The sequence below is a fragment of the Oryzias melastigma genome, linkage group LG22 (assembly GCF_002922805.2).
Source record: "Oryzias melastigma strain HK-1 linkage group LG22, ASM292280v2, whole genome shotgun sequence".
NCBI classification, from domain to species: Eukaryota; Metazoa; Chordata; class Actinopteri; order Beloniformes; family Adrianichthyidae; genus Oryzias; species Oryzias melastigma.
In genome coordinates, this window is record NC_050533.1 from 23,477,050 (window position 1) to 23,504,491 (window position 27,442).

The 27,442-nt window shown below is 40.5% G+C and overlaps 3 protein-coding genes across 4 annotated transcripts in view; 2 read left to right on the top strand and 1 right to left on the bottom strand.

Moving 5' to 3' along the window:
• Positions 1 to 4,587, top strand: part of atp10d (ATPase phospholipid transporting 10D) — a gene marked incomplete in the record, with an annotated part of 37,533 nt that extends 32,946 nt beyond the window's left edge. For both annotated transcript variants that reach the window (XM_024272177.2, XM_024272186.2), the window contains 5 exon segments: positions 824 to 1,024; positions 1,955 to 2,035; positions 2,106 to 2,210; positions 2,299 to 2,486; positions 3,747 to 4,587. In XM_024272177.2, coding sequence (XP_024127945.1) covers positions 824 to 1,024; positions 1,955 to 2,035; positions 2,106 to 2,210; positions 2,299 to 2,486; positions 3,747 to 3,939 — 768 coding nt within the window.
• Positions 4,588 to 6,164: 1,577 nt separating this feature from the next.
• On the top strand, positions 6,165 to 15,489 carry dapp1 (dual adaptor of phosphotyrosine and 3-phosphoinositides). The gene is made up of 9 exons (XM_024271194.2): positions 6,165 to 6,430; positions 9,173 to 9,295; positions 9,783 to 9,916; positions 11,898 to 12,028; positions 12,137 to 12,184; positions 12,263 to 12,325; positions 12,394 to 12,479; positions 14,521 to 14,608; positions 15,217 to 15,489. Exons 1-9 carry the CDS (start codon positions 6,372 to 6,374, stop codon positions 15,238 to 15,240), a joined length of 756 nt encoding a protein of 251 aa, XP_024126962.1. The 5' UTR covers positions 6,165 to 6,371; the 3' UTR covers positions 15,241 to 15,489.
• Positions 15,490 to 15,829: 340 nt separating this feature from the next.
• On the bottom strand, positions 15,830 to 21,317 carry lamtor3 (late endosomal/lysosomal adaptor, MAPK and MTOR activator 3). Its single transcript, XM_024269850.2, has 6 exons — positions 21,094 to 21,317; positions 19,287 to 19,321; positions 18,989 to 19,047; positions 17,598 to 17,731; positions 16,176 to 16,239; positions 15,830 to 16,019 (listed from the first exon to the last, which is right to left on the bottom strand). The coding sequence occupies exons 1-6, from the start codon at positions 21,100 to 21,102 to the stop codon at positions 15,946 to 15,948; spliced, it is 375 nt and encodes a 124-aa protein (XP_024125618.1). The 5' UTR covers positions 21,103 to 21,317; the 3' UTR covers positions 15,830 to 15,945.
• Positions 21,318 to 27,442: the final 6,125 nt, after the last annotated feature.

Sequence of the window (27,442 nt, forward strand, 5' to 3'; positions counted from 1 at the left end):
ACTTTTGAAAACAGAGTGATGGAGTCACTGAGAGAAAAGTGAAATCTGTCATTCTGTTGGACACAGAAACCAACTCTTCGGTTTATAAAATCGGAGAAGTTCACAAATCTGGTTGTTTAGCAGTTAATGAAAATGTTGTGAACAAACCTCATGAGAACCTAGAGCTGGGGCAGTTACAGGAGGGCATGCTTTTGCATGATTTATGTCCAGTGTGTGAATACAACAGGAAAAAATGACAAAATAAAGGTAGTGTCACAAAAGAGAGGTTGTGCTGATTAAAATGTTACCAAATAAGCAGCAGGTAGTCTTTCAAGTTGAAAATACAGAGGTAAATTCTAAAGTGAACAAAAACTTAGTTAAAAACATTTTGAATGTACAATTTTGTCTGTAATTTCATAGTATGGTTATTTGCCGATAATTTTTGGTTGGTGAATACTGTAACAAAAAAGAAAGTAATAAATTGCGATTGATCACAATTAATTTTTTCCAAGTTTGCGATTAATTAGTTACATTATTTTAATCGATTCCCGGCCTTAATTTATAACAATAATAAAACGGTTTGAAATGCTTCCTTTTGATTCCTTCATTTGTAACGGCCCTCCACTGCTGTTCTCATCTATCTCCCTACCAAAGTCTTCTGTCCCCCCCATATAACATGTTCTGATCCAGCTGATCCACAGTCTGCAGGCTGCTGGGTCTGAACGAACATTATCTGGGTGCTCTGGTGTCAAACCGGTTCAAAAGTTGACTAAATGTGACAGAGCTCATTCGGTGACAGATTCCTTAAGAAAACAGAAGTCTGTCTGTGTCTGTGTGTCTGCAGATGTACGTCAACCTGCTGTTCTGGTACCAGTTCTTCTGCGGTTTCTCCGGGAACGTCATGATCAACTCTTGGGTGCTCATCCTCTTCAACCTGCTCTTCACCTCCGTCCCTCCTCTGGTCTACGGAGTTCTGGATCAGGACACTGCTGCAGACGCTCTTCTGGAGCATCCTGAGCTGTACCGGGATGCACGCTCCTCCAAGGTGATCTGGCTCTGAAGCTGCTGCTGGCTCAATTCAAGAGCCGATCCAACTGGTTCAGGGTTCCTAAAAGTCTTTTATTCTGAGGATTTGGACATTGTTTCTCAATAATGTCTCCCATGCAACACTCAGGCCAGGTATAACACTGCCAGAATCCTGAAAGTTGGAGTAAAACTGCTTAAAATCCCTAATACATGCCAATTTAAAAAAATATTTAGTGTTTTGCTTAAATATGAGCTACACTCCAAAATAGCCTAAATTTCCTCATTGAACTAAATTAATCAAAAATGTTAGCATGTTGCTAAAATTGAAGCAAAACTCTTAATTAGCCTATAAAAACCTAAGTAGAAAAATAAATTAAAACGTTAGCATGTTGCTAAAATAGAAGCTAAGCTCTAACTTAGCTTATAAAAACCTCAGTAGATGACAAATTAAAACATTAGCATGTTGCTAAAATATTAAGTAAGCTGTAAAGTTGTTTTTTAATTACTATAAAAGATGAAAACATAGCCCATGAATATATTTAAAGGATTGTTGCTAATCTACTTAAAATTCTGAAATTTGAAGACTTTCTTATTCATTTTCTATGGAGTATATTTCGCTCAATATTTAAAAAACTATCAAGTTTATGAACACAAAAAATTCAAGCACTAATGTCCTGAACAAGGTTTTGATACCAAGTGGATGGATGGATGGATGATGGATGGATGGATGGATGGTGGATGGATGATGGATGGATGGATGGATGGATGGATGGATGGATGGATGGATGGATGGTGGATGGATGATGGATGGATGGATGATGGATGATGGATGGATGGTGGATGGATGGATGGATGGATGGATGGATGGATGGATGGATGGATGGATGATGGATGGATGGATGGATGTGCTTCACATGTGTGGAGGCTGACTCAGCTCTATGATCCACAGGTCTACGTTCCCTCCATTTTCTGGATCACAGTCCTGGACGCTTTCTACCAAAGCTGCATTTGCTTCTTCATTCCTTATTTTGTGAGTATTCTTCAGCATCTCTAGATCTCTGGATCTCTGGTCCTGATCCAGCTCCATCTGTCTGATTCAGGCTCTGGCAGGGTCGGATGTTGGCAGTTTGTCCTTCGGCTCCCCGATCAACACCTCGGCTCTCTTCATCATCCTGCTGCACCAAGTCATCGAAAGCCACACACTGGTCAGGATCTGTGGAACCACAGCAGTTCTTGTAACGGACAGTGGCTCCAGAACCTGATCTGAACCAGTTGTGTGTTTCTGTGTTGCAGACGTGGATTCACGCGCTCGTCTTGTTTCTCAGCGCTGCTTCCTATTTCGCCTTTGTGCTGCTCTTCAGCACCTTCTGCACCGTCTGCAGCCACCCCACCAACCTGCTGGGGGTGGAGCCTCGACAGCTGAGCACGCCCCTCTTCTACATCATCTGTGCTGTCACCACGGTGACGGCCCTGATGCCCAGGTACATGCAAACACACACTGATGTGTTTGTTCATGTGGAAAAATAAATAGATAAAGAAACTAAATTAAATAGAATTTATCTTAATTAAAGCTAAAAACAATAATTAAAAAAAAGTTAATTATTTAAAAACTAAAGCATGAAAAAGTCTCTTTTTAACTCATGAAAAACATCCCAGACATAAATCAAAGTGTACTCTGCTGCAGTTTGGATTTGATGCTAATTGGGTCAAATTTTTATCCACTGATTTAGTCGATATTTTGATTCAACTCAAGTAAAAGTCCTGTGGAGCTCAGTGGAGAGGAGAGACTCAGTCTGAAGGACCCAAACTGGACCAGGAGAACGATGGAGGGTTTGGGACGATATCACAAACTGACCTTATGGGTTGCTTAAGCAGCTATGTCATAGACGGCAAGGTCAAGGGGATGACTAGTGCTGCCACAAACGATTATTTTAATAGTCAACTAATCGCCGATTATTTTTTCCAATTACTCAACTACTCGGGTCATGTGCAAAGTGGATGTAAAGCACACATCTTAACTATTATTAGCTTCAAACTAACTAATAAACTATATATATAGCATTCCCTGTGATAATACTAGTGTGAACGCTGTAAGCTGAATTCGGCCACTGAAGATGCTAGTACTGATAGCTGAAGATGATGAAACTGATAGTCAGCTAAAATATTAGTTGAATGGCAAATTAGCCCTAAAACTGAAAAAAGCCTAAATTAGCCAAAACAGCTAGCATGTAGCTGAAATATTAGCTAATCTCCAAAATAGCATAAAGAACTGAAAAAAAATCCATAATTAGCCAAAGTAGATATGTGGCTGAAATATAAGCTAAACTCTAAAACTGCCTAAAAAACAAAAAAATATCCTAAATTAGCCAAAATAGCTAACATGTAGCTAAAAATATTAGCTAAACTCCACAATAGCCTAAAAAACCTTAATAAATGCCAAAGTAGTCCAAAAAGCTAGCAGAATGTCATTATAACTTTCAGCTTTACTACACTCTGACTCCATATAATATTGAGTAACGACTAATCAACTATTAAATTAGTCGTTGACTATTTTAATAGTCGATTAGTCGTCGATTAATCGATGAATCGCGTCAGCCCTAATGATGACATCATCAGATTCACTGATGCTGAGAATTCATCAACCTCCTCTTCATCAGCGGTTTTTCCGTTAGCTCCTCCTCCTCCTGCTGTTTGCTGATCCCGTTGATGGACCTGAGCTCCTGAACTTTTGTGCTCTGCAGGATTTTGTTCCGCTCCCTGTTCAACACCGTCCACCCCTCCACTCTACTGACCGAGGACCAAAGACAGGAAGCAGCCTCAGAGTCGTACCGCCGGAGGATGCAGCGCTGGAACCAGAACCAGGCCAGAGCCGGGCTGCAGGTGTGCGCCGACAACCCCGGCCTGGTGCGTGGCCAGGAGGAAGTGGTGTCATGACCACGCGTGCTGGTGACGTGGGTTTGTGGTGGACCCTCCTGCCTCCCGCTCTCAGAACCGAAGCGAACTCCGGTCTGGACGGGAAGCTGCCGTCGGGAACGGAGCGTGCTCAGGCGGGACGTGTTTACATGGCTGTCAGCTGTTTGACTGTTACGATGACGGCCCGCCTCTGCTCCTGTTTACTCGCCGAGCTGGACTCCGTGAAGCTGCATGGAGCTGAGGCTTCGGGCTTCCTAAAGCGCTTCAGTAACATATCAGCCAAACTGAAGATGATCAGGACAATGTTCAAAAAGTTAACACTTTTGTTTTTTGTTTTTAACTTTTATTTGTAATAACTAACCGTTAAATGTTTTATATATGGAAGTTTGTTTAAATCAGACTCCATCTATCTATTTTCAAAACTCCTGAGTCCCTTTTGGGATCACGAAGCTGCTGGAGCCTATCCTGTTAAATCAAGGAAGAAAACCAGGGAGGTTCTGATGAGACGGCAGGGTTCTGATGGACCTCTGAGCCAGGCATCAGAGCCCGTCCTCTCAGGAGAAAGTGGCCTTACGACTCCACCAAACACAAACGCTGCAATAGAAGTTTTTATGGGATTAATGTTTTCAATCATGAATGCTTTTTCAATAAACAGCTCTTTGAATTTCATCTGTTTTTATCATGCTTTTTCTAACACAAGATGTCTTTGAGAAGCCTCCAGTGAGACACAAACAAACCAAACACATCACAGACGATCCATCAGTGCTGCTGGACCGTCCAGGAAGGAAAGCCTTTAGCTGAGGTTTGAGAAGGGGACGAAAAGTTTCAGAGTTTCAATAAAAACCTTTGGTTCTAAACGGAACCCTAAGCAGAACAACAGGTTAAAGACCCACTCCAATGAATATGGGATTTTGGGTGTTTTTAACATGTTTCTGTTGCATTTTTCTGATAAGGAAAATTAAGCTTAAAACTCTATTTCTGAGTATTTCTTTATTCAAATCTTTGTGAATCAGGAGCAGATGGAAAAAATACATTTTGAAAAAGATCATATTTGTGACAGAAAATACACCTCAACCTCCCTGCTCCATTCTGATGCCTCCAAGGTTAGACAAATAGATCCATGAACGTCTTTGTTGTCCTCGTCTGAGCTGGAATCTGGATCAGAACTGTACGGCTGGATAACTCTGATTTTTGTTGCATCACTAACGTTAGGTTGAGGGTGTGATGTGAGGGGCTGTAAGCTAGCAGGAGAGAGTGTAAACCACGTGTCAAGGCCCAGGGGCCGGATCCGGCCCTCCAGATCACTTTGTTTTGTTATTAATGGTCCGATGTTATCATGCACTTATTTTTAACTAGTATCATTTTGACAAAATAGATTTTTATGAAGAGTAAAATATTGAAAGTTATTTAAGGTTTAAGTTGATTTATTCTGGAATAATATTCCTGTCTGTTTATTATTCATAATTATGTTAAAAATTTACTGCTTAAAGTTTTAAAAATTGTCATTCTTCTAGCTTTTTGGATTATTTTGCATTGACGAAGATTTTTTAGGCTTTTTTGTAGTTTAGCTAATATTTAAGCTACATGCTAGCTGCTTAGGCTAATTTAGGCTTTTTCAGTTTTTTAGGTTATTTTGAAGTTTACCTATTTTTTCAGCTACATACTAGCTGTTTTGGCTAACCTAAGTTTTTATATTTTTTAAGCTAATTTGGCATTTATCTGATATTTTAGCTGGCTATCAGTTTCAGCGTTTTCAGCTGTCAGCTTCAGTGTTTCAGCTATCAGCACTAGCATTTTCAGCAGCCAAATTCATCTCACAGCATTCACACTAGCATTATCACAGGTAATGCTATATATCTATTTCATAATTATGTTAAGAAGTTACGGTTTTAAAGTTTTATTTGGTTTTCGTTTGTTAAATAAATGTTCACCTTGTTCGACGGTGTGTTTTGGATTTTCGCCCCTTCTGTGATTTAGTTTGACACCCCTGCTGTAAACAGAGAGCTCTTGGCAAAGTTGAGGGGAAGAGGGGTGGGGTTGCTCTGCAAAATGGTCCCACCCACAAACTCGGATGACATTTTTAAGGGCTGCTTTTAAGATGATTGGACTCTAAAAGCTGATGACCAATTTTATTTATTTATTTTTTAGGTTGTCACACATTCTGATCCAACAATATATTTTTTAAATAGAAAAAAATCAATCAGAGATGATAACAGAAACAGGCACAACAGGTGAGGACCGCTGCTGACGGAATGCTGGGGGGAGGTCTTAAGATAAGCTCCTCCCCCTGGCCTTTGACCAGACTTGAGTCGCAGTTCACGCGCAGAACCGTCCGCGTCTTCCCTCGCGGTTCTGGTTCCGGACGGAGATCCCCGCGTCTCGTGGTGGGCGTGTTCTTGGCTGACAGCTCTGACTTCCGGTCCGGCTGAGCCTCCCTCATCATCATCTTCATCATGAGCGTGTACAGCGACGCGTCCTCGGAGGAGCTCGGGGACGAGCTGCAGAGTCTGGGGTGAGTAACGCGTTACTCTCCGTTCCTGTGAGGAACCGTTCTCTAGTCTAGAACCGAGCCTGTTGGGTTTTTCAGAACCACTATTGGTCTGTGAGAACTTCCTTGAAGCTGAAACCAACAAAAGAAGAGCAGAACCTTTTACGGATGTGGACCGCAGTGATGAAACCTTCTCTTCACATTTGGTTGCACAACTGTTGACTCAATCTTCTGTGACCAGACTCCTGTCAGCGGGGTTCTGGTCCACTCCTCCAGAACAAACAGCTCGATGGAATGGTGTCTTCTGCGTGAGGCTTCCTGTTTTTGGATCATTTTCCCATTTAATCCTTGGAGCGCTCTGACATTTAGCTGCTCAGATTCTGGAGCCCAGACCATAAACAGGCTTCCTCCGTGTTTCCCTGCAGGAACTGATGTCTTTTCTTGGTAAAGTTCTGCGTGGCTGCTTAACACACTGTTTTCTGGGAGTGAAGTCCTCATTGGTTGACTGAAGTGTGACTCAACTATCTCTGACTGAAGATAATAACATAAAGATAATAAAACTCAGTTTGTTAGATTTATGAGTTTATGGTTAAGACGCTCCTTCCACATTCACTCTTTTATATCCCTACATTACATTAAGTCAAGAGACCTGGTAATATACCATTCCTCAGGTATGTACACTTTTAAATGCAGAGTAAAATATTGGTTAAAAGTTTCATCTTCTTTAAGATCAATTTATTAAGATACATTTTAGGTAAATTGTTTTACGCTGCTAAATAATGTTTAGTTTCTGTCCAGAGGGTGAAAGAAAATCTGTACATACACTGAAAAAAGTGAAACATTTAAAAAGTTCTATAATATTTTACCTTAAAAAAATGTTTGTTTTTGTCAACTAAAATTTTTGAATCAAGTAAACCATCAACCCAAAACTTTAATTTCATGAAAAAAAAAGTAAATGTTAAAATGATGGAACTTTTGTTAATGTGATCCAATCTTTCACTTTTTTCAGTGTATTTTAAATACTTTTTCAACTGAATCTTAAATTGAATTAAAGTGAACATATATTTATCTCACAGGGAGAAAATCATTTGTCAGGTAGTTCTGCCACAAACCATTATTTTAATAGTCGCTAATCACTGATAATGTATTTATTTATTTATTTTTCCAGCTGAGCCAACAGATGTGGGCTGAGAGCTTCTTGTATTGGGCAGATTTTACTGTCACAACAGGGATTTATTGAGTATAAACCCCTGTTGTGTTTAATGCTAAACTTTATTTATATTGATTATGTTTTCTTTGTTGTTGGACTGGACGGAAAAAGAAGAAGGGGGGGGGGTGGCAACAGAAGGAAGCAACATCATAAAACATCCAGGTCTAAATAGTAAACTAGAATGGGCGGGGCCTGTCTACACACACACTGTAGTGACACACACACCTGTTGGGTAAAATAGTCCAAAAAAAGTCCATAAATCTGGCAGAATGCCATCATAACGTTTTGCTAAATGTAATTTCAGTCATCACGGTGAGGTTTTGTTTCTCTAACGGAGGTGTAGTAGTTTAGTCGGCGTGTGTGAGAACATCTGGACGCTTCCAACCAAACGGACCGCTGCAGCTTCTAAGCGATAAAATGCAAGTGAGGAGCTTTCACTTCCCCCTGAATCTGCAGAGAACAGATGAACCTTTGGGCTCCTTTAAGAACATCTTCACACACACACTCCCTGAAGACACCACATTCAAATGACTGACTCAGAGCTGCAGACTCCTCCAGGGACATGATCTTATCGTTTTTCCACTACGTTTCCTTTGACATTCTGAGTGCTTTTACTCTGAAAACATATTTTTTCAAACAAAACTTAATGATCAAAGCATGGAAATGATGATAAAAAACTCGACTTAAATGTTCTAGGACATAAAATTCAAGTTGTAGTAAATAAATATTTAAATTCAAATAAAAAAATGAAATGGTTAACAACCCTGGAATAATGTAGCGTAAAAAAACAGAGATGTTTCTTTGATGGACCGAGCAGATCACAGCTGAACTGGGGGGCTCATTGACTGTATATGAGAACTGGACTGAGTTAACCCTCCTGCTGTTTTGTTCCAAACAAGAAGTACTGTATATTGGCTGGTTCCAAGAAGACTTCTTCTGAGTAAGGTGGCCCAGAGGGGTCACAACTTAACACTTTAAGTTCACAACACTTTCTGTCAAAACGGAAGTTTCACTGCTTTTATTCTGAAATTTACAGTTAACCTACAGTGTTGTGTTGTGATTTTAAAGTGTTGTATTGTGACTTTAGTGTTGTGTTGTGACATCGGACGATATTTGAATTTATTGAATCGGACACTAAAAAAATCCACAGATATCCTTCTGACTGTTTTCAGACAGTCTTAATTTTTTACATGGACATTTGTTCCTAATGGATCCTGGGAAACATATTTCTACAGTCATAGTCAGTAACTATTCTGACTGCTTTCATGGATGTTTTATATCTGATATGACATGTTGCTCCTCATAGATCTCTGGCAATGGAGTCTTAGTAAATGGTCTGAATGTTTTCATTATATTTTCAAAGTTTTACAGTTGTTCTCATGAGATCCTTTGATGTATGTTAAAAAGACCAAGTACAAAGTGATGTTACAGTAAAAGAAAAGTTATGAATTTCTAATAAAAAGGCAAAAAGGAAATTCTCTTAAATGTGATTGACATCAGGGGACAAAAATCATAACTTTAGACTCATTTTTTCTGAATGTTCATGTTTGGTACAGGTGGTACCACTATGACCTGTCCCGCCACGCCGCAGAGGCCCTCCTCCTGTCCAACGGGTCGGATGGAAGTTACCTCCTCCGGAACAGTAAGGAGGGTCCGTCCTGGTTTTCCCTCTCTGTCAGGTCAGTGCCCCCCCGACAGGTGGGATCCTCCTTCAGGTTCTGCTTTAACTTGAGATAAAGTTCATCACATGCTGTGATGACACTGTGTCCTTGTGGGGCTTTCATAGTCGGGCATTACTTCTAAATCAGATGGTCACTCAGGCTTTGCTGCACTTAAAAAAGGAGGTTCTGACATGGACACGCCCTCTGGTCATGTGACGTATAAATACCCAACAATACAGTCTAGAACAGGGCTGTCAAACTCACACAAGAATGAACTGAATTAGTGTAAAAACATTTGTGTAAAGACCCATCGGCCAAAATTCTCGAGGGACATCTGCACGCATCAGGAAAGGAAGAACATGAGAAACACTTACGAATATCATTTATATATCACAAAGGCCAAAATTACATACGTGGACAGTGCTTCAATTGTATGTAGCGGAAGTCTGAATCGTCTTTAGGTCATCAGAACTGTTTGAGGATATTATTTTCCTTGGTCTGGCAGAGCCAAGGATTCTGTGAAGCATTTTCACGTGGAGCGCAGAGACGGCAGCTACATGTTCGGCTTCAACGAGTTCCCCACGCTTCAGGACTTTGTCAGCCACTTCGCCAACCAACCTCTGCTGGGCAGTGACACAGGTAATGCCCCCCCACGCCACTCAAAGCCCCGGTGGTCCTCTCCCCCATGGGAACCAGTCAGACTTCATGCGGTTGACTGCAGATGTAATTCTTAGACAAGAACCAATTTAGTCTAAAATGACTTTATAAATGTGCTATAACTGATGATTGTGCATCTTTCCGTCACATGATTTGATATGCATCTCAATACACGATCCACTTATTGATAAATACAAGATTCAACTAAATTTATGGCCATTCGTCCAATTTCTTGATTTAAATCAATACAATGTAGATATTTGTTATTCATTTCCCATTTAACCCTTTAACACCAGAGCTCCAGTGTTTATGTTCTTTGGTTTTCTGTCATTTTTCAATTGTTAGTGTGATCAATGTAATTCCAGTAGATTCTGAAGGAGAAAAGTGACTTTTCTACTGGAATTATGGTGTTAATGGTTGAAAACTTACAGTATGTTAAAGATTTTGTGTTGAAGCGTCACTGACGATGCCTCAGGTGTTAAAGGGTTAAGACTAGAAATAAAAATGCTTTTAAACAGAGAAACTGTTTTTCTTACTTTTTTACTCCCCATGACCCCAAATGGGATTAACCGAGTCAAGAAAATAGATGTTTGCCACTTTTTATTCTAAACAACTGAAACAAAATGTCTTAAACTACGTTCACACTGGGGTTAGAAACACATACTCAAGTAACCCCTTCCAATGAAAATCTTTGTAAATGCACATACATGGGTGTTTCAGGCTTTTCTTCACGTATTACTGCACATTTTGGGCTCTATGTACAAAGGGTTTAGACTTTGAGAGTGCATTAAAAGTCAAACTAGTTAGACTTTGGCCAATCAGGGACTCAGATTTGGTGGTGATGTACGGGTAGGGTCCTTCTCAATTCACTGAAGTGTGGCAGGTTGAAGGCAAAACACTCCAGTATTAAAACCTATACTTATTTTAAACTTTGAAGTGAAGGAACAATAGAGATTTATGACTTCACTGATTCCAATCAATTTTGCACAAACTCCTATGTTGTTAGAGCACTTGAGTCTTAAATTAGTTCCATATGGTGTTAAACTTATGCCAAAACTCCCCCACATGCGTATATATAAAACTCCACGCGCACAATGAACGTTCCACAGGCCGAGACACTCTCCATGCCTGCCCCTCTACCCATGCCGCTGGTGAAACCTCTTCTCAGCGCTCGTGGGAGTATTCCTACGCTCCTGCTCACCTGTGAAAGTATTCTTATGCTCCTAAAACTAGTTCCGCCCCCTCGTGGAGGACTGTGCACTCGTGGAGCTTCTCCTGTGCGCCCATGTGAAACTCAACACTGAAGGAAAAAAAAAAGACGGAAATGCCCGTCTATCAGTTTTTCAAATTAAACCTAAAAATGAAAAGGGGGAAAAAGTACCGCTTTATTTATCTATTTTTAACCTACTGTAGTAAAAATAAATCATGTTTGATGGAAAATTGATTAAAATGGAAATGAAGTAAACACATAATGAATGTTTCATACATTTTCTAAGAAAAGTGTTGGATCATGGGGAGGGGAAAACACATAAAGAGGAACTCTTAGACTACTGGCCAAAAAAAAAAAAATTCACATTTATTATTAAAAAGCAGAAGGTCATGAATGCAAATCTAAATTTCCTAAAGGCTAAAGTAAGACTATACGACTCCTTCTAGGTTTTGATCAGTAGAAAATGAGAACAAATGGCTCTTTTACTGTTAAAGGTATGCTGGGTTTGACCAATCACAAAATTCTGTTGTAATACATCGTTTCAACCTGTAGGGGGCAGCGTGGTTTTCATAGGTGGTTTTTGACTGTATTTTAAAGAATTAAGCAAGTTATTTTAATGTGTCAAAAAAATGTAAATGACCAACAGACAGCACTTTTAATGTCCCATTTTTAGAGGTCAACAGGAAAAATAAGTAAATTCAGGGTTTGGTTACCCTTTAAGTGCCGGTCCTGTATCTCTTCTGTCTGAACCAGGAACCCTCATTGTTCTGAAGAGTCCATACCCGTGGCGTGTGGAGGAGCCATCCATCTACGAGTCCGTGCGCGTTCACACAGCTATAAAGTCGGGCTGCACGGAGAACGACCTGGTGGCCGCCGCTCCGTCGGTACGAAACGCCGTGTCAGCTTTGACCTTCGCCTGCAATGTTCATGAGGTTTCCTCTCTGTAGGAAACGCTCTTCCTCATCAGCACTGATTCTGAGCTTCTCTTACAGCTGGGCACCAAGGAGGGCTACCTGGTCAAACAGGGCGCCATCGTGAAGGTAAGACGACCTCAGCTGCTGTGGGTTGAGGCATGAGTGGGGGCTCTAAGAGACGCTGAAGATGAGGCTTTTTTGCAGAGCTGGAAGCTGAGGTGGTTCACACTCAACAGGTATGAGCTGAAATACTTCAAAGACAAAGAGGTGAGTTTGTGGTGGAGGTCCGTCTCTGCTCCTCAGCTCCAGTTGTGACTCTGCTGTTTCTGCTGCAGAGCGAGGAGCCTATCCGGACGCTGGATCTGAGGTCCTGCTCTGCGGTCCAGTTTGATTACTCCCAGGACCGGGTCAACTGCTTCTGGTACGCAGCTGCACTTCAGTTACAAACTGAGGGGTCAAACTCAATCACACAGACGGCCAAATTCCAAAACACAGCTTAGGTCGTGGGTATTCAGTATTCTGTATAATTGTTTACTTGTATTGAATCCTTTCTATTCGTAGGAAAACAGATAGTTTGATGTCAGGGGCAAAAAGAAAACATACTTGGCCTTAAAATACCTTTAATTTATTATGTTGAGAAAAAATTGAACTTTAAAGCTGTGAATCAAACCGAATCGTGGCTTGACTGAATCCGTTACACAGACAAAAGCAGAGAAAGTCCTTCCTCGTTTGACGTGACAGCTGTTGACGAGCCCCACTTCCTCCCACTGATGTTTGTCTGTTTTAAAAAAAGGGAAGTTGGGTCCCTCCCTATCACAGAAGGAGACCTGTGGGAGGAAGGAGAAGTGCACACAGCTGAAGGCCTTCAGAGCACAGACTCACGTTTAGTTCAAACAGGAAGTAGTGCTTTGATTTTTCTGCAAACCGTGTAAAACCGTGCTGGACAGTCTTAGTTCCAAACGGAAAACGACAGAAACGTCGGCAGCTGCTCTGCGTTTCTGAACAGGTCTGCACCGTGTCTGAGGGGATCACTGTAGAAACTGACATGCATGCAGCTCCAAGTGTCTGCAGACGTTGTTGTTTAGATCAGGGGTGTCCAGTTCCAGGCCTTGACGGCTGATATTTTACATGTTTTCCAACCAACCTTTCATTGAAGCTCCCTATTGGCCAAACACACCTGATCCAGGTAATCAGCAGTAGATAAGGCAGGATTTCTGGAAAACCAGCAGGAGGCCGGCCCTCGAGGCCTGGATCTGGGGATCTGGACGCCTCTGATTCAGAGGATGATCAGGAGAAGTCGCTGTGGTCAGATCAGATCAACATGGAGTTCTTTGGGATGAACTCAACTGTTTGGAGGAAGAGAAATGCTGCCGATGACCCCAGGAACACAATCCTTGGGACAGAGTCATCATTATTTAGTAAGAATTTAAAATGAGGACAGGAATCACATTTGGTTGAAAATCTTCAATAACTAAAGATGTTAAAGCTAAAGTCACTAAACTTTATCATATGAATAATTATCACTTATAAAACAAGAAAATAGTAATTTTATTTCCTAGTTTTTATTTGCTATATTTTTACTTGTTTATTAAAGCTACTTCACAGAAGTGTTTTATTTAAGTTTGTAACGATAAAAGTATCGGATCGGGACTTGGTATCGGCAAATCCACAAAATTGAATGACTCAGAATCGGATCGGACCCAAAAAAAACGGTCGGGACATCCCTAGTATTAGTGAAATAATGAGATTGTTAATATCATCCAGTGTTCCATGGATTCTCTAAAGGAGAAGTTCTAACTAAAATGTTCAGATCATTAACATTGGAAACATTGTTCTGCTTCTCCTGGAGGACGTTTCAGTTTGACCACTAGGTGGCGATCGTGCTATAGCATTCCACCTTATTCCAGAAGAAGAAGATAATATGAGAGAAAAAGAATGTTTTAGACCACAAGTGGTTACTTGAAAAATATTTACTTAAAAGAGTTTGGAAAATTCATGAGTTTATAAAGATTTTCATTTCGTCAGCAATGTATGTTTTTGTCGACCGAGCGTTAGCATTAGCCGTCTAATGGGAAATTCCATTAAAGGTTAGCATCAAGCTAGTGGACTTTAGCTTTATGTGCTAAATCGATTTATATTTTTATGAATCAGTTATTGATCTATTAAGCTTAAATCAATTCAAATTGATTAATCGATTTGATCAACCCAGTCCTAAGGTCCAGCCCCACTGTCAAGCAGGGAGGTGGAAGATTTTCTGTCACTGTTCAAATGATCCTACCATTAAGATGACAGACTGTCCATGTCTTTTAAAGTGAGCAAATCTACAAGATGAGGAGTGTAAAGTCCTGGATTGACGTCTGGGTCCAGACTGTTATTTTCCTCCTTCCGTACCTCTGGTTCTGGACGGCTGCTGGGTTCTGTGCATGTTCAGATGAACAGAACCGTGTTCTGTGTGTCTGCAGTTTGGTGTTTCCAGAAAGAACCTTTTATTTTTGCGCAAAGACGGCAGTGGAGGCAGACGAGTGGATCAAGATTCTTCGGTGGAAGCTGGTAAGTTCTAACTCTGAAGGTCGTCACAGTCCGAGTGTGTGAGGGGGAGGGGCTTTAGTTCAGCTCTGCAGGATCTCACAGTCGTATTGAGTTTCTATCTTATGAAAGAGGCTCCTGCAGGGTCGGATCATGATTCTTTTTCTGTTTTTAACAATAAGAGTTTTTCCAGAACGCCATGAATAAGACTTGAGCAGCAGGAAAACACAATCTCTTCTTCTTTCTGTCAGGCTGAAAAACAGCGCTCCCTGGTGGTGATGATCATAAACATGATGAAGTTAAATCCTCCTGGAGCTTCAGTGTTTATGTCCTTTCGATTTACTCTAACTTTTTAACCATTAACACAATAATTCCAGTAGATTCTGAAGGAGAAAATGCCGCTTTTCTCCTTCAGAATCTACTGGAATTATTGTGTTAATGGTTAAAAAGTTACAGTATGTTAAAGATTTTGTGATTAAACATCACTGACGACGCTTCAGGTTTAGCTAAGTTAAAGATTAATCCACAGCCTTCTTTCTATTTGTATTCATCTAACTCACTTCCTGTCTGGATCTTCTGGGCTGGCTTACATTCTGCTGGCCTCCATCACCGTTTGTCCCGTTTGTTTGCAGTCACAGACGAGAAAAGGCCAATGACGGACAGGGAGGAGCTCCGCCCACAAAGGCAGCTGGAACCCAACATCCTATGGTGCAGAGAATCGTTGTGTTTTTATGTAAAAAGTAAAAAAAAAATGTAAAGATTGCAAAAAATCAAATTGTTTTATGACTTTCTGTTTGTTCTGGAGTTTCTTGTAAATGTGGATCCGATGAATGTCAAATGTCCCCACATCACTGTACTGGTGTATTATATTTGCTGTTTCAGAATAAATATTTAAATGACTGTAAGGAAACTTTGCTTGGTGAATGTTTGACTTAAATATTTCATCTGGAAGTTTTCATGTTTCTAAATTTGTTTAAATGTACAAAAACACAAAGATGTTTGAGAATGAAGATGTTTTTTAAGCATAAAGATCAGTTTACATTGAGTTCAAATTTGTTTCTGAATGTAAATTAAATATGAAAATGATTTTTCTTCATCCCTGAATATTTTTTGTCCAAAGAAGACATTTTAATCCTATTTTTAAGCTTTGTTCTGACCTTACTAATCATTTCTGAATCATAGCAGACTTGTCAGCTGACGATAGAGGAACCTTTCTTATTCTTCTCAGAGAAGGAACACTGAAGCTCCTGATGTGGAAAAGCTTTTATTCAGGATTCAAAGAAATCAGAAAGCAGGACAGAGGGGAAGATTCCAGCGGTAGGAACTGCAGATGGGTTTTCTCAGCAAAGCATCATGGGACTTTACGTGACCTCCACCACCTGCCTCAGCTCATCCATCAGAGAAGACAGCTCCTTCTCCAGAGTCATGATGAGGCCTGAGGACACAGAAAAGGATGGTTTTACCAAACCCCGCCCACCTGTAGAATGCAGGGATCAGCCTCCTGTCAGCAAATGTTTTAGTCCGTCAATAGGGGGGTGATGGCTCCTCGGGGGGGTGACATGCCTTCAGCTGCCCCGCCTCCTCGTCTCACCTGTGTTTGCACTGCAGCTGGCGATGAAGCTGACGACTAGTGGCAGGCGGTTGAACTGCACGATCTGTTGAGCAGACACAGCAAACCGTCACAGAGGCAGGCTGAGGTCCACAGAACCAGAACTGGTTACCATGGAGATCAAGTCTGCCAGGTTAGGCTGGAGCAGAATGAATCATCCATGTGACTCGTCTCTTTGTTTTAGATTTCAAGCTTTTTTTAACTTAACATTAAATATAACAAATAGTTTCACACTTTTCACAGGCAGTAGAATTCACAAAATGTGAAAAACGGAGCTGATATATTCCTCTGCAGGAGTTTTTTCTGCATCATCTGATGAAACCGTCTGCAGGCTGTCTCTCCCCTTTAATCCAAGCAGACATTCTTTTTTATCCTCAGACCTTCTCAGGACGATCAGCAGCTTTCAGCTGAACCCTCCGACACTGAACTGTTCCAGGTTTTCTATCCTGATGGGACTTCCTTTCCAGCTCCGTACACACGGGAATGTGATGCATGCTCAAGAACGAGCCAAAGGCGTGTGAGCCCAAAGTGTTCACAATGGACAAGTAGGGAGGGGCTTCTTCTCTTTTTCTACCGTTTATTTGCACACGCCCATGGAGCCAGATAGGGCTCAAAAGTATTTAAAACCCAAATAATACATTTTGAAAAAAAATATTGGTGTTTCGCGAAAATTTTAAAATGTCAAAAACTTTTTACTATTCTAAAATAAACGTAATTATTTTCAGCTTCAATGTTTCTGTTTTCTAGGTTTCAAAACTCAAAATTTCAATTTCAAAACTTATTTTTCAGTTTCAAATCTGTTTTCACTTTAACTCTTTTTTTGTTTTTGAATCTGAAAATTTCTGTTTCAAAACTTTTGTCAACGTTATGGCGCGTTGGGGCGGGGCTAACACGAAGGACCAATCAAAATCAATGAGGGTGGTAACTACAGACTAGATGCATTCACTGACTCTGAAAACTGTAATAAATATGGTCAGTAAATAGCTGTTTAGGCTGTGCTAAAATACTCTAAAGTTGTCCCAAGACGAGTGTAAAAATCAGAGTTTTATCGAGTACAAACCACGCGTCCAGAAAGCTGTTCTAGCCCGTTCAAATCACCATCTTATTGTGTTTACAGGTGTAGAAAATGTCCTTAATGTTTGCATAAAATGACAAAAACTCTGTTAGAGATCCAGCGCTTCAACTTTTCCTCATGCAAGAAGTGTGAGTTGGAGCCCCGCGGTAAACAGAGCACTTCTTCATGTTCTTCTTTTATGACTTTTAGCATCATTATTGCTTTTGATTGGATTTAATGTTGTAACAGAGATGGATCGGAGAGAAACTTCCAGAAACCAGATCAAAGGCTCCGTTAATGAGCGCAGGAGTGGCGCCACGCCCCCACACAGCCATGCTGGGAGGAGTCACCTGGTAGGTGTTGTAGTAGCAGATGATGCTCTTGTTCTTGGAGAGGCCCAGCTTGCTGCCCTGATCCGTGGCCAGAGCGAACGTGGACAAAAAGCCTGGTCTGAGCGCGTGCACCGGAGCGTTGTCGTTGGCAACTGAAGGAAGACCAGCAGATGTGTTAGGAGACGTGTGTCAAAGTCAAGGCCTGGGGGCCGGATCCGGCCCTCCAGATCATTTTATTTTATTGTTGTTGATGTTCTGAAGTTATCTTGAGCTCATTTCTAACTTGTATAATTTTGGAAAAAAAATATTTTTAAGGATGGTAAAATAATGAAAATCATTTAAGGTTTAAGTTTATTTATTCTGGAATAATATTCCTGTCTTTTTATTATTCATGTTAAAAAGCTACAGCTTTAAAGTTTAAAATTAGCATTCTGGTACCTTTTTGGACAATTTTAGCATTTACTAAGATTTTTTTAGGGTAATTTAGAGCTAATATTTCAGATACATGCTAGATGTTTTGGCTAATTAACCTTTTTCTTACGTTTTCAGGCTATTTTGAAGTTAGGCTAATATTTACATGCTAACTGTTTTAGCTAACTCAAGGTTTTGGGTTTTTTTTGTTGTGGTTGTTTTTAGGCTAATTTGGCATTTAGCTATTATTTTAGCTGGCTATCAACTTTAGAGTTTTCAGCAAATAGTTTTAGCATTTTTACCTATCAATTTCAGCATCTTCAGCTATCAGCACTAAAGTATCTTTGGCCAAATTCAGCTTACAGCATTCACACTAGTATTATCATAGCTCGTGCTATATATCCATGTCAGAATTACGTTAAAAAGTTAGTTTTAAATTTTAAAAATGTATCTTTATTGTGTTCAATAAATGTTTATCCTGTCCGACCCGCGGCCTAAGGTGTGTTTTGGATTTTGGCCCCTTGTGTGATTGACTTTGACACCTCTGTGTTAAGACGACTTCTTGCTGTTGAGCGGTGCGTTCAAAGACCAGAGCCAAAAACAAAGATGATGAATAAAGAATTAAAGAAAAAAAATCACCAACAGTTTGATCGTTTCTACCATTAAAATGATGCTAGTGATGAAGTCTTTCCTGGTTTACTTTAGTGACTTCTGACCAAAATTGGCAAAAAAGAAAAAAAGAAATCATGTTTTCCTTGAAAATTCTGCATTTGTGGAGCCATAGCTGAGTGTCTAAAAGTGTCGCCCCAAACCATGAAACTACCTCCACAACAAGAAGCTGCTGAAGCTGAGAATTAACAGTAACTGAAAACTCAGAGGCTCCTCCCACAAGGTCAGGCTGAGCAGGACTAGAGCAGGTTGGCTCTCAGACCGCAGAAACTGTTATCTGAACCCAGTTTATTGGGAAACCATAAGAAAGGAGGAAAGAAGAATCTCACCTTTGATTACCGGGACGCCGTCTCGGTCCGTCACCACGATGGCATGAAGCCCGTCAACACTGACGACACAGAAAACACGTCTTTGAATGAAACGGTCGATTCCACATACAAAACATCACATGAATAAGACACTAAAAGTCTTTTCCTAACAATGAAATGTGATCAGAACTGAGTGCTGTCACAAACCAATATTTTAATAGTCGGTTAGTCGTCGATTAGTTGACTAATCGTTGCAGCCCTTTCTGAAATACCGGATTTTTTCTAGACATTGTTAAACAATAAGAACCAAAATCCTCACCTTTGCATCTGTTTGTACAGAAACCTCTTCAGATCCTGCAGAGGAGAGCGTGAAGAGTTAAAAACGACCTCAAGGAGACAAGCAGGAGAAGTTCAAGAAGATGAATTCCCTCCCTAATTCCTGACTAGTAAAAACTACATAGTGCTGGACTACAGTTCCCTAGTTTCCTGGATTTTAAAGGTCATTTGGACACAATGTTCTCTACTTTTCTTACGTTTTTCTAAACACTGTATATGATGTTTTAACTATATTATATTTTATTTTCTTGTATTGATGTCTTTTGGCCCAGGTCTCCCTTGAAGAAGAGATGTAGTCTCAATGGGATTTCCTGGTAAATAAAAAAGGTCATTGATTTCCATAAAGTCAAAATCAAATCAATACGAACTTTTCACAACGTTTATTTTTTACTCCACTGTGTTCTGGATGGTTTATTAAAAAAAATTACATTTAAACACTTTTTTTGTTAGAAATTGTTCAACCACAATGCATTGTGGTCTATATTAGCTAATCTAGTGAGCATCAATGCACCCCAGGTTTTTGCAAAAATTTATGGGAAATTTAGTAACTAAGACTGCCACGATTAGTCGACTAATCAACTATTAAAATAGCCAAAGACTAATTTAATAGTTGATTAGTTGTTACTTTATATTATATTGAGTCAGAGTGTAGTAAAGGTGAAAGTTATAGTGACATTCTGCTATGTTTTTTGGCTATTTTGGCATTTATTAAGGTTTTTTAGGCTATTGTGGAGTTCAGCTAATATTTCAGCTTCATGCTAGCTGTTTTGGCTAATTTGGTATTTAACTAATATTTTATCTGGCTATCAACATCAGCATTTTCAGCTATCAGCTTTAACGATTTCAGCTATTAACTTCATTGTTTTTAGCTATCAATTTCAGCATCTTCAGCTATCAGTACTAGCATCTTCAGCAGCCAAATTCAGCTTACAGCATTTACACTAGCATTATCACAGGTAATGCTACATATCTAGATTTTAGTTAGTTTAAGGCTAATGATGGTTAAGATGTGTGCTTTACATCCAGTTTGCGAATGACTCGATTAGCTGACTAATTGAAAAAATTACCGGGGATTAGTTGACTATTAAAATATTCTTTTGTGGCAGCACTGATAGTGAGTAGGGGGAATTTGGACATTGTTTAAATGTAATTATTGAATAAACCATCCACAATTTAATTATCAGAACACGGTGGAGTCATAAATTATGATAATAATGTTCTTTTTGATTCCATTTTGACTTTGTGAAATCAGTGACGTCATATCTGGCGTTCGGAAAAACAAAAGAAAAGTAGTGAACATGGTGTCTGACTTGCCTTTAAAATCTAGGACAGTAGATAGTCCTGCACTATATAGTTTTTTACTAGATGGGGATTAGGGGGAATCTGGACATAACCCAAGTCTCCATGGAAATGTGACCATAATGTGAAAACAACACAAAAGGAAGACAAGAGCTAACAGATTCAGAAACACGTGAACGCATCCTAACTCAACTCAAGATGACAGGCTTGATTGGTAGCTCATTACTTGAATAACTTGCAATAGTGAAAAAGTATTAAGTATCAGACCAACAGAACGACTAGCAGCTGTGTATTCCTCTATAGAAGTCTATGGGGTTTTGGCTTCTTGGAACCAGCGGGTACTTCCTGTTTGGAACACGGGGGTCCACTCCGTCCAGTTCTCATGTACAGTCAATAAAAACAACCACGTGTCACGTGACCTCAGCTGAGTTTCTGTGTTTTTCGTGAAGCCTAAAGCGAGCAGGACGCGCTCTGAGGAGGAGCAGACTTACGTCCGCCATGGGAGCTCCTAGGGAGGAAGAAACGAACACAGCGGGTCCTTCAGGAGCTCAGGAGAACCGCAGGCTCCGCGTCCACAACACGACAAGCCCGTCCGAACCGAACTTTGTCCAGACGGTCCAACACACAATCAGCTGATCTGTCTGTGAACTCCTCGGGACTCAGGAGCTGCAGTCACGTGACTGTTCTTCTTCTCCTCTGAGTTTTAGACTGTGTGCTCTCTGCTCCCCCTAGTGGTGCTTAGACGTCATGATTGATGATCATCGATCAAACCATTGGCATGAATATCCTGATTATCGTTCTTATAAACCACATGTGTCAGGGTCGTGGCCCGGGGGCCGGATCCGGCCCTCGGAGTAATTCTGTCTGGCCCTCCAGATCATTTAATTTTATAGTTATTAATGGACCGATGTTAACTTACGCTCATTTCTAACTTGTATAATAAATATTGAAATAAAATATTGAAAGTTATTTAAGGTTTAAGTTGATTTATTCTGGAATAATATTCCTTCCTGTTTCTATTTATAATCATGCTAAAAAGTTAAGGTTTTAAAGTTTTAAAAAAATTGAATTCTGCTAGCTTTTTTTTGGACTATTTTGGCATTTAATAAGATATTTTTATGCTATTTTGGAGTTTAGTTAATATTTAAACTACATGCTAGCTGTTTTGGTTCATTTAAGATTTAGTTTTTTTTTGTTTGTTTTTAAGTTTTTTAGGCTGTTTTGAAGTTAGGCTAATATTTACATGCTTGCTCCTTTGGCTAATTTAGGCTTTTTTTAAAGTTTTTGGGGATATTTTGAAGTTTAACTATTTTTTCAGCTACATATCAGCTGTATTGGCTAACCTAAGTTGTTTTTTCAGTTTTTTAGGATAATTTGACTTTTGCCCAATATTTTAGCTGGCTATCAGCTTCAGCATTTTCAAATATTTGTTTCAAATATTTGCTTTGCTTACATCATTCACACCAGGATTATCGCAGGTATTGCTATATATTTAATTCATAATTATGTTAAAGTTATGGTTTTAGGGTTTTTCAAAATGTAGTTTTAGAGCGTTGAATAAATGTTTATCCTGTTCGGCCCGCGGCCTAAGGTGTGTTTTGGAGTTAGGCCCCTTGTGTGATTGAGTTTGACACCCCTATTCTAAATGACCCATGATCAATTCTCATGTTTTTGTCTTTAGAAAGAGAAAAAAGTACATAAAAATATCAGGATCTTTTAGGTTAAGGTTCTAGCAACATCATTAAGAGCTGATCAAAATGTGCAGAAATAAACGTTCAATATAGTTTACAAAAAGTTAACATTTTTATTTAAACAAAGAATTATTGAAGCTTAAATATCTGTGCTTCATTTCAGTAGTTATTTTCTTAATGTATTTGTATTGAAACATATATTTATTTCAAAATTGTATTTTGTTTCTCAAAAATAAACATGACTTCACTAAAGGAGGGTGGCCTAGCATTATCCTGTACGTTTACCGTTTGTTTCTGCAGTCTGTGCAGAGGTCCGTCCATCCTTCCTCATGTGGCTCCTCCGCATTTACTTAATACAAACATCATTCATTCTTTTTTCAGCATCCATACCTCAGCCGTTTCTCTGTCTGTAGATCCAGGTGTTTTTAGTCCCCTTCAGGTTGATCATTCCAGCTGTTGCAGCTCAGGCAGGTGAGACATGAATAAATATTGAATGTGTTTTTTTAATAGCCCAGAATGAGCTGGACAGACAGGAAAGAGTTAATATCTGAGAGGTATTTAGAAAAAAGGAAGCAGTTTTCGTAGAAAGCAGTGTTTGGAGCAAACACTGACATGGAAATGTGGGCGTGGTCTAAAGGACCATCAGGTGAATCCATCTGGATGACGGAGCGCAGGAACCTGCTGGACCGGTTCAGAGTGGATCTGGGTCTGGAATGAGTCTGGATTCAGACTTACAGGAGAGTGATGAAGCTGGAGACAAGCAGAGCGTGGAGACGTGAAGGTCAGAATAAACTGGAGTACAGTCCTTAACACTCCAGGAAAATCAGGCTGTCAGGAATATTTGACCATTTTCTATCAGAACACGATCACAGTGTCACCGGATGTCCCGCCATTCCTCCTCTGATCCTCCTCAGGGTTACGTTTCTTTCTCAGTGAAATCATTTGTTTTAAAACAATAAAAGTGGATTTTCAGAAGTTTATCCCGACTCAAACATCTGTTTATTTGTTTACAGTTTTTTCCTGAATATGACAACACAAGCCTTTACAAACATATCATACACATGTTTATTATAATTCTCATCATTCTGAAAACACACAGTTGAAGAAAATCATTCAGGGGAAGAAAATGGACGACGTTCTCTCAGATGGATCACCTAAAAAACTTTTGAGATGTTCCTCCTGTGATCAGAACATCCGAAAATCATTATCGACCCGGGAATGTTTGATTAAAGCGCTCTTTCCTGTCTGTGTGACGCCATCGGGGGCGGGGCTAATCAACAAAATGCTCTCCAGAGCCGGATTGGGAGAGGTGAAGTGGAATTTTAAAACGGACCCTCCGGTGAGGCCCTGCTTGTGATGAAGATTGGAAACACTCCTCTTCCAGCTCTGGTGAGAGCAGGACAGGAAGTCGACGTCTGTGTCCATCGGCTCGTGCTTCACTGAAGCACGGAGGCGGCAGTCAGTCATGCGGACCACTCCACAGACCAGAGAGGAACGAGGAGGAAAGTTCAACGCGTCCTCTAGCAAATGAGGCAGAAGACGAGGGGGGGCTGCCTCACTGCACCACCTCAAAGTAGTGCAGGATGGCCATGATGTGCTGCGGCATGAAGACGTATCCCGTGTAGACGGCCATGCCGAGGACGGAGATCAGCAGGGAATCTGAGGCGGAACGTCAAGGAGGAACACAGAAGGGAACTCGCATGGTTTGACAGAAGCATGAATGACTCAAACTGTTCAAAAATCTGTTAGAAAGTCGCTGATGTTCCTTTAAAAGTGCTCAGTTTTCAGGAAGTAACACTTTGAAGGAAAATAAAACGTTGCAGAGACTTCTGGGAAATTTCTAGGGCCCTGGATTTTGGTATTGTAGATTCAGACACCCTGGAAAAAATGGAGGACATCCCATATAGTACTGAGGGACACAACTCAACATTTTCCTTTAAACATGTGGTTTGTGTGCATTTTGAGAACATGAACCTAACTCAGCTCATCACTGTGAGCCTCCAAAGCACAGTAGCCATAGTAAGCATAGTAAGATTTTGACAAATTTAAGAGTTTTAACCACGAGGGAGATTTAAAAGTCTTAATTTTTATAAATTTAAGAGATTTAAATGTCCCTCATGGTTCAAAAACTACCATAAATTATCCATGTAGTAACTTTACAGTTAGATTCATGAATTTCTGGCTAAGAAGCACCACAAACGTTTAAAAATAAAATGTTTTTATTTTCCAATGCTGACATTACACTACCTAGTACTAGATTTGCTCCGTCGCGATGATCCTATGTGACACAGGAAGTCTTATTTTGAAAGGAAGTCTTGTGAAACTCTGTTAAAAGTTATAAACTGTTTCATACTTAGAAAAAAAGTCTATTTTTCTCTTAAAGTTTGTTTTAATTTATGCCAAAAAATACTAGTTAATTAGTTTATTTATATTACTCATAAAAATAACATAAATACAAAGTCTTATTTTTCAAAAGGATCTGTGGCTCCTCCTACTGGGTTGTGGTCAGTGAGAAATCGACCCAAATGGCTCTTTAAGTGTTAAAGGTGTAAACCACTGACTTAGCTAAACAAAAGTCAAGTTGGAAAAGCTGTTAAAGCAGCTTGTTCTACACACACTAAACTGAACAAACGTTCAGATCCACTAACAACCTCACTGATGCACTTTTACACACATCAAACTAGTTTTCCTGATGTAGTTTTGGTCAAATACTCTCCTTCTGCTTTTCCAGCCATTCATCATCTTCCTCCACTTCATCCGGACCGGGTCGTGGGGGCAGCAGTCTAAGCAAAGATGCCCAGCCTTCTCTCTCCCCGGCCACTTCCTCCAGCTCCTCTGGGGGGACCCCGAGGCGTTCCCAGGCCAGCCGAGAGACATAGTCTCTCTAGCATGTCCTGGGTCTTCCCCGGGGTCTAAGCCCAGAGCACCTCCCCAGGGAGGTGTGAAGGAGGCTCCGGATCACATTACCGACCCACCTCAACTGGTTCCTCTCGATGTGGAGGAGAAGCGGCTCTACTCCGAGTTCTCTCCGGGTGACTGAGCTTCTCACCCTATCTCTAAGGGAGCGCCCAGCCATGCTGCAGAAACGTGTCAGCCAAACACTACCACAGCATCCAGAGACTTGAGGTATTCGGGGCGGACCTCATCCACCCCTGGCGCCTTGCCGCCGAGGAGTTTGTCGACTACCTCAGTTTGGGTGATGGCAACTCGACCCCAAAGTGATCAGCCTCTGCTTCCTTAAGTGAAGGCGTGCCAGCAGGATTGAAGAGATCCTAAAAACTATTCCCTTCACTGCCTTACAATGTCCCCAGTTAAAGTCAGCAGATCCCCACCAGCACCAGTGTCTGCAGAAAACTGCTTTCCCCTTCTTTCCCTCCACTGTTTTCCACTCTGGGAAAATCCCGGCATGATGGGAAGGAGTGCTGATAAACGTTGAACCTTCACACCTGCTAGAGGACTGAAACCAGCTCAGATGGGAGTTCAAACTCAAACCTGCTATTATGATGATGCTGGTTTTAACCTGAATAAATAAACCTCTGTCGTTTTCTAGAACACAGTAGCTGCAGAGTGGCAGGAGTTCAATAGAAATTTGCTTCTGATTTGTGGGCGGGGCTTAAGGCACGGAGTAATAATCCCATATTTCCACCGTTTACACTTTCTCCTGCTTGCTTACAGCTCCTCACACCCTCAACCTAACATTAGCGGTGCAACAAAAATGGCGACCACTGTTGGAGTTATCCAGGCGTACAGTTCTGATCCAGATTCCAGCTCAGACGAGGAAAACAAAGACGTTCATGGATCTATTTGTATCAGAATGGAGCAGAGGAGGAAGCTTGTGACCCACTCAGTGTATTTTCTACATTGCATAGATGATCTTATTCAAACTGCATTTTTTGTTCACTCCTGATTCCTATGTTTTTAGAAAAATTAAAACTCAGAAATGCCATTTTATAGTTGTCCTCCATCATGAGAAAAATCCCACAAAAAACATGTTAAAAACTCCAAAAACGCAATTTTCATCAGAGTGGGTCTTTAACGTCGACTGACACAAATGTTTCTTGCTTATCTGTTTACTAGGGCTGCCACAATAAAAGTTTTTTTAAAAATTTGTTTGAGTGTTCAATAAATGTTTTCCTGTTCTGCTCGCGACCTAAGGTGTGTTTTGGAGTTAGGCCCCCTGTATGATTGACTTTGACACCCCTATTAGGGCCTAAATTATCATCTGAAGAAGAGCGTGACATTTTGGAGCTGAAAAAAAATACACTGTCAGGATTGGAACAAAGACTGAATCCAGTATCAAAGTAGATTCCTGTTCAAAATTGCAGAGACACGGAGAAGAAATCTAATTCATACAATCATAAACGTGTTTTACATGAACTACAGCACAAACTGCTCAGATCCATCTCAGGTGTTTCCACATAGCGCAGGTATGAACAGGTCTCCCTCAGAGAAGCTTCAGAGATGAATCCTCAGAGGATCACAGGTTTATTCAAACATGGCGCTGCTGTCAGATAATCTGTTCATGCACTTCTGAGAAGAAACTTTTTAAATGTAACACGCTTCTTCCCGTAACCGTGGACTCGACTATAACACGGTGACCGACCGTAAAGGAAAGCTTTAGTGAAGACCTCTAACATTACGTCACAAACCTGAACGCGGCTGGAATACTAGATAGAAAGAAAGACCGATTCTAAACGTCTGTCTGCTTTTCTCACTGTTTCAAAGTCAAACTTCACCGGAACTACTTGTATTCTATTCACAAAAGAGCTGATTGACTGACTGAACAAACTGACCTTGATTTGAAAAACTTAAAGAAACTATCGTGTGACATCAGAAAGCCAAGTTAGCGCGACGTTTTAGGCAGCTTCGCTTCCATTTCCGGCGGAAAGGATACTGAAGACGGTCCGCTCCCAGGGCTCCAGCATGTATAAGGCGGTCACCAGGAGGTACTGGTAGTAGAACCAGGATAAGTGTTTCCAGCAGTCTCCCAGCGGCATTTTCCCCGACTCTGAACGGCTTAGCTTAGCCTAGCTTAGCCTGCCCACTCCTCTGCTTCCGGTCGAGAGGACAATTTCCGGGCAGCAGGTCACGTGTCAATTTCAGCTAATCACAGCAAGAGTTCTTGATCACGTAAACAAAGATTCATGCT

Bases quoted from the DNA above. Each gene is read 5' to 3' on its own strand.
- dapp1 (XM_024271194.2), top strand. From the start codon at position 6,372: ATGAGCGTGTACAGCGACGCGTCCTCGGAGGAGCTCGGGGACGAGCTG. The intron at 12,029-12,136 runs GTACGAAACGCC...CTTCTCTTACAG, and splicing joins TGGTGGCCGCCGCTCCGTCG to CTGGGCACCAAGGAGGGCTA. The intron at 12,326-12,393 runs GTGAGTTTGTGG...TTTCTGCTGCAG, and splicing joins AATACTTCAAAGACAAAGAG to AGCGAGGAGCCTATCCGGAC.
- lamtor3 (XM_024269850.2), bottom strand. The intron at 16,240-17,597 runs GTGACTCCTCCC...TCTGCTCAACAG, and splicing joins GCTACTACAACACCTACCAG to ATCGTGCAGTTCAACCGCCT. The intron at 16,020-16,175 runs GTGAGACGAGGA...CTGTGTCCTCAG, and splicing joins CAGCTGCAGTGCAAACACAG to GCCTCATCATGACTCTGGAG.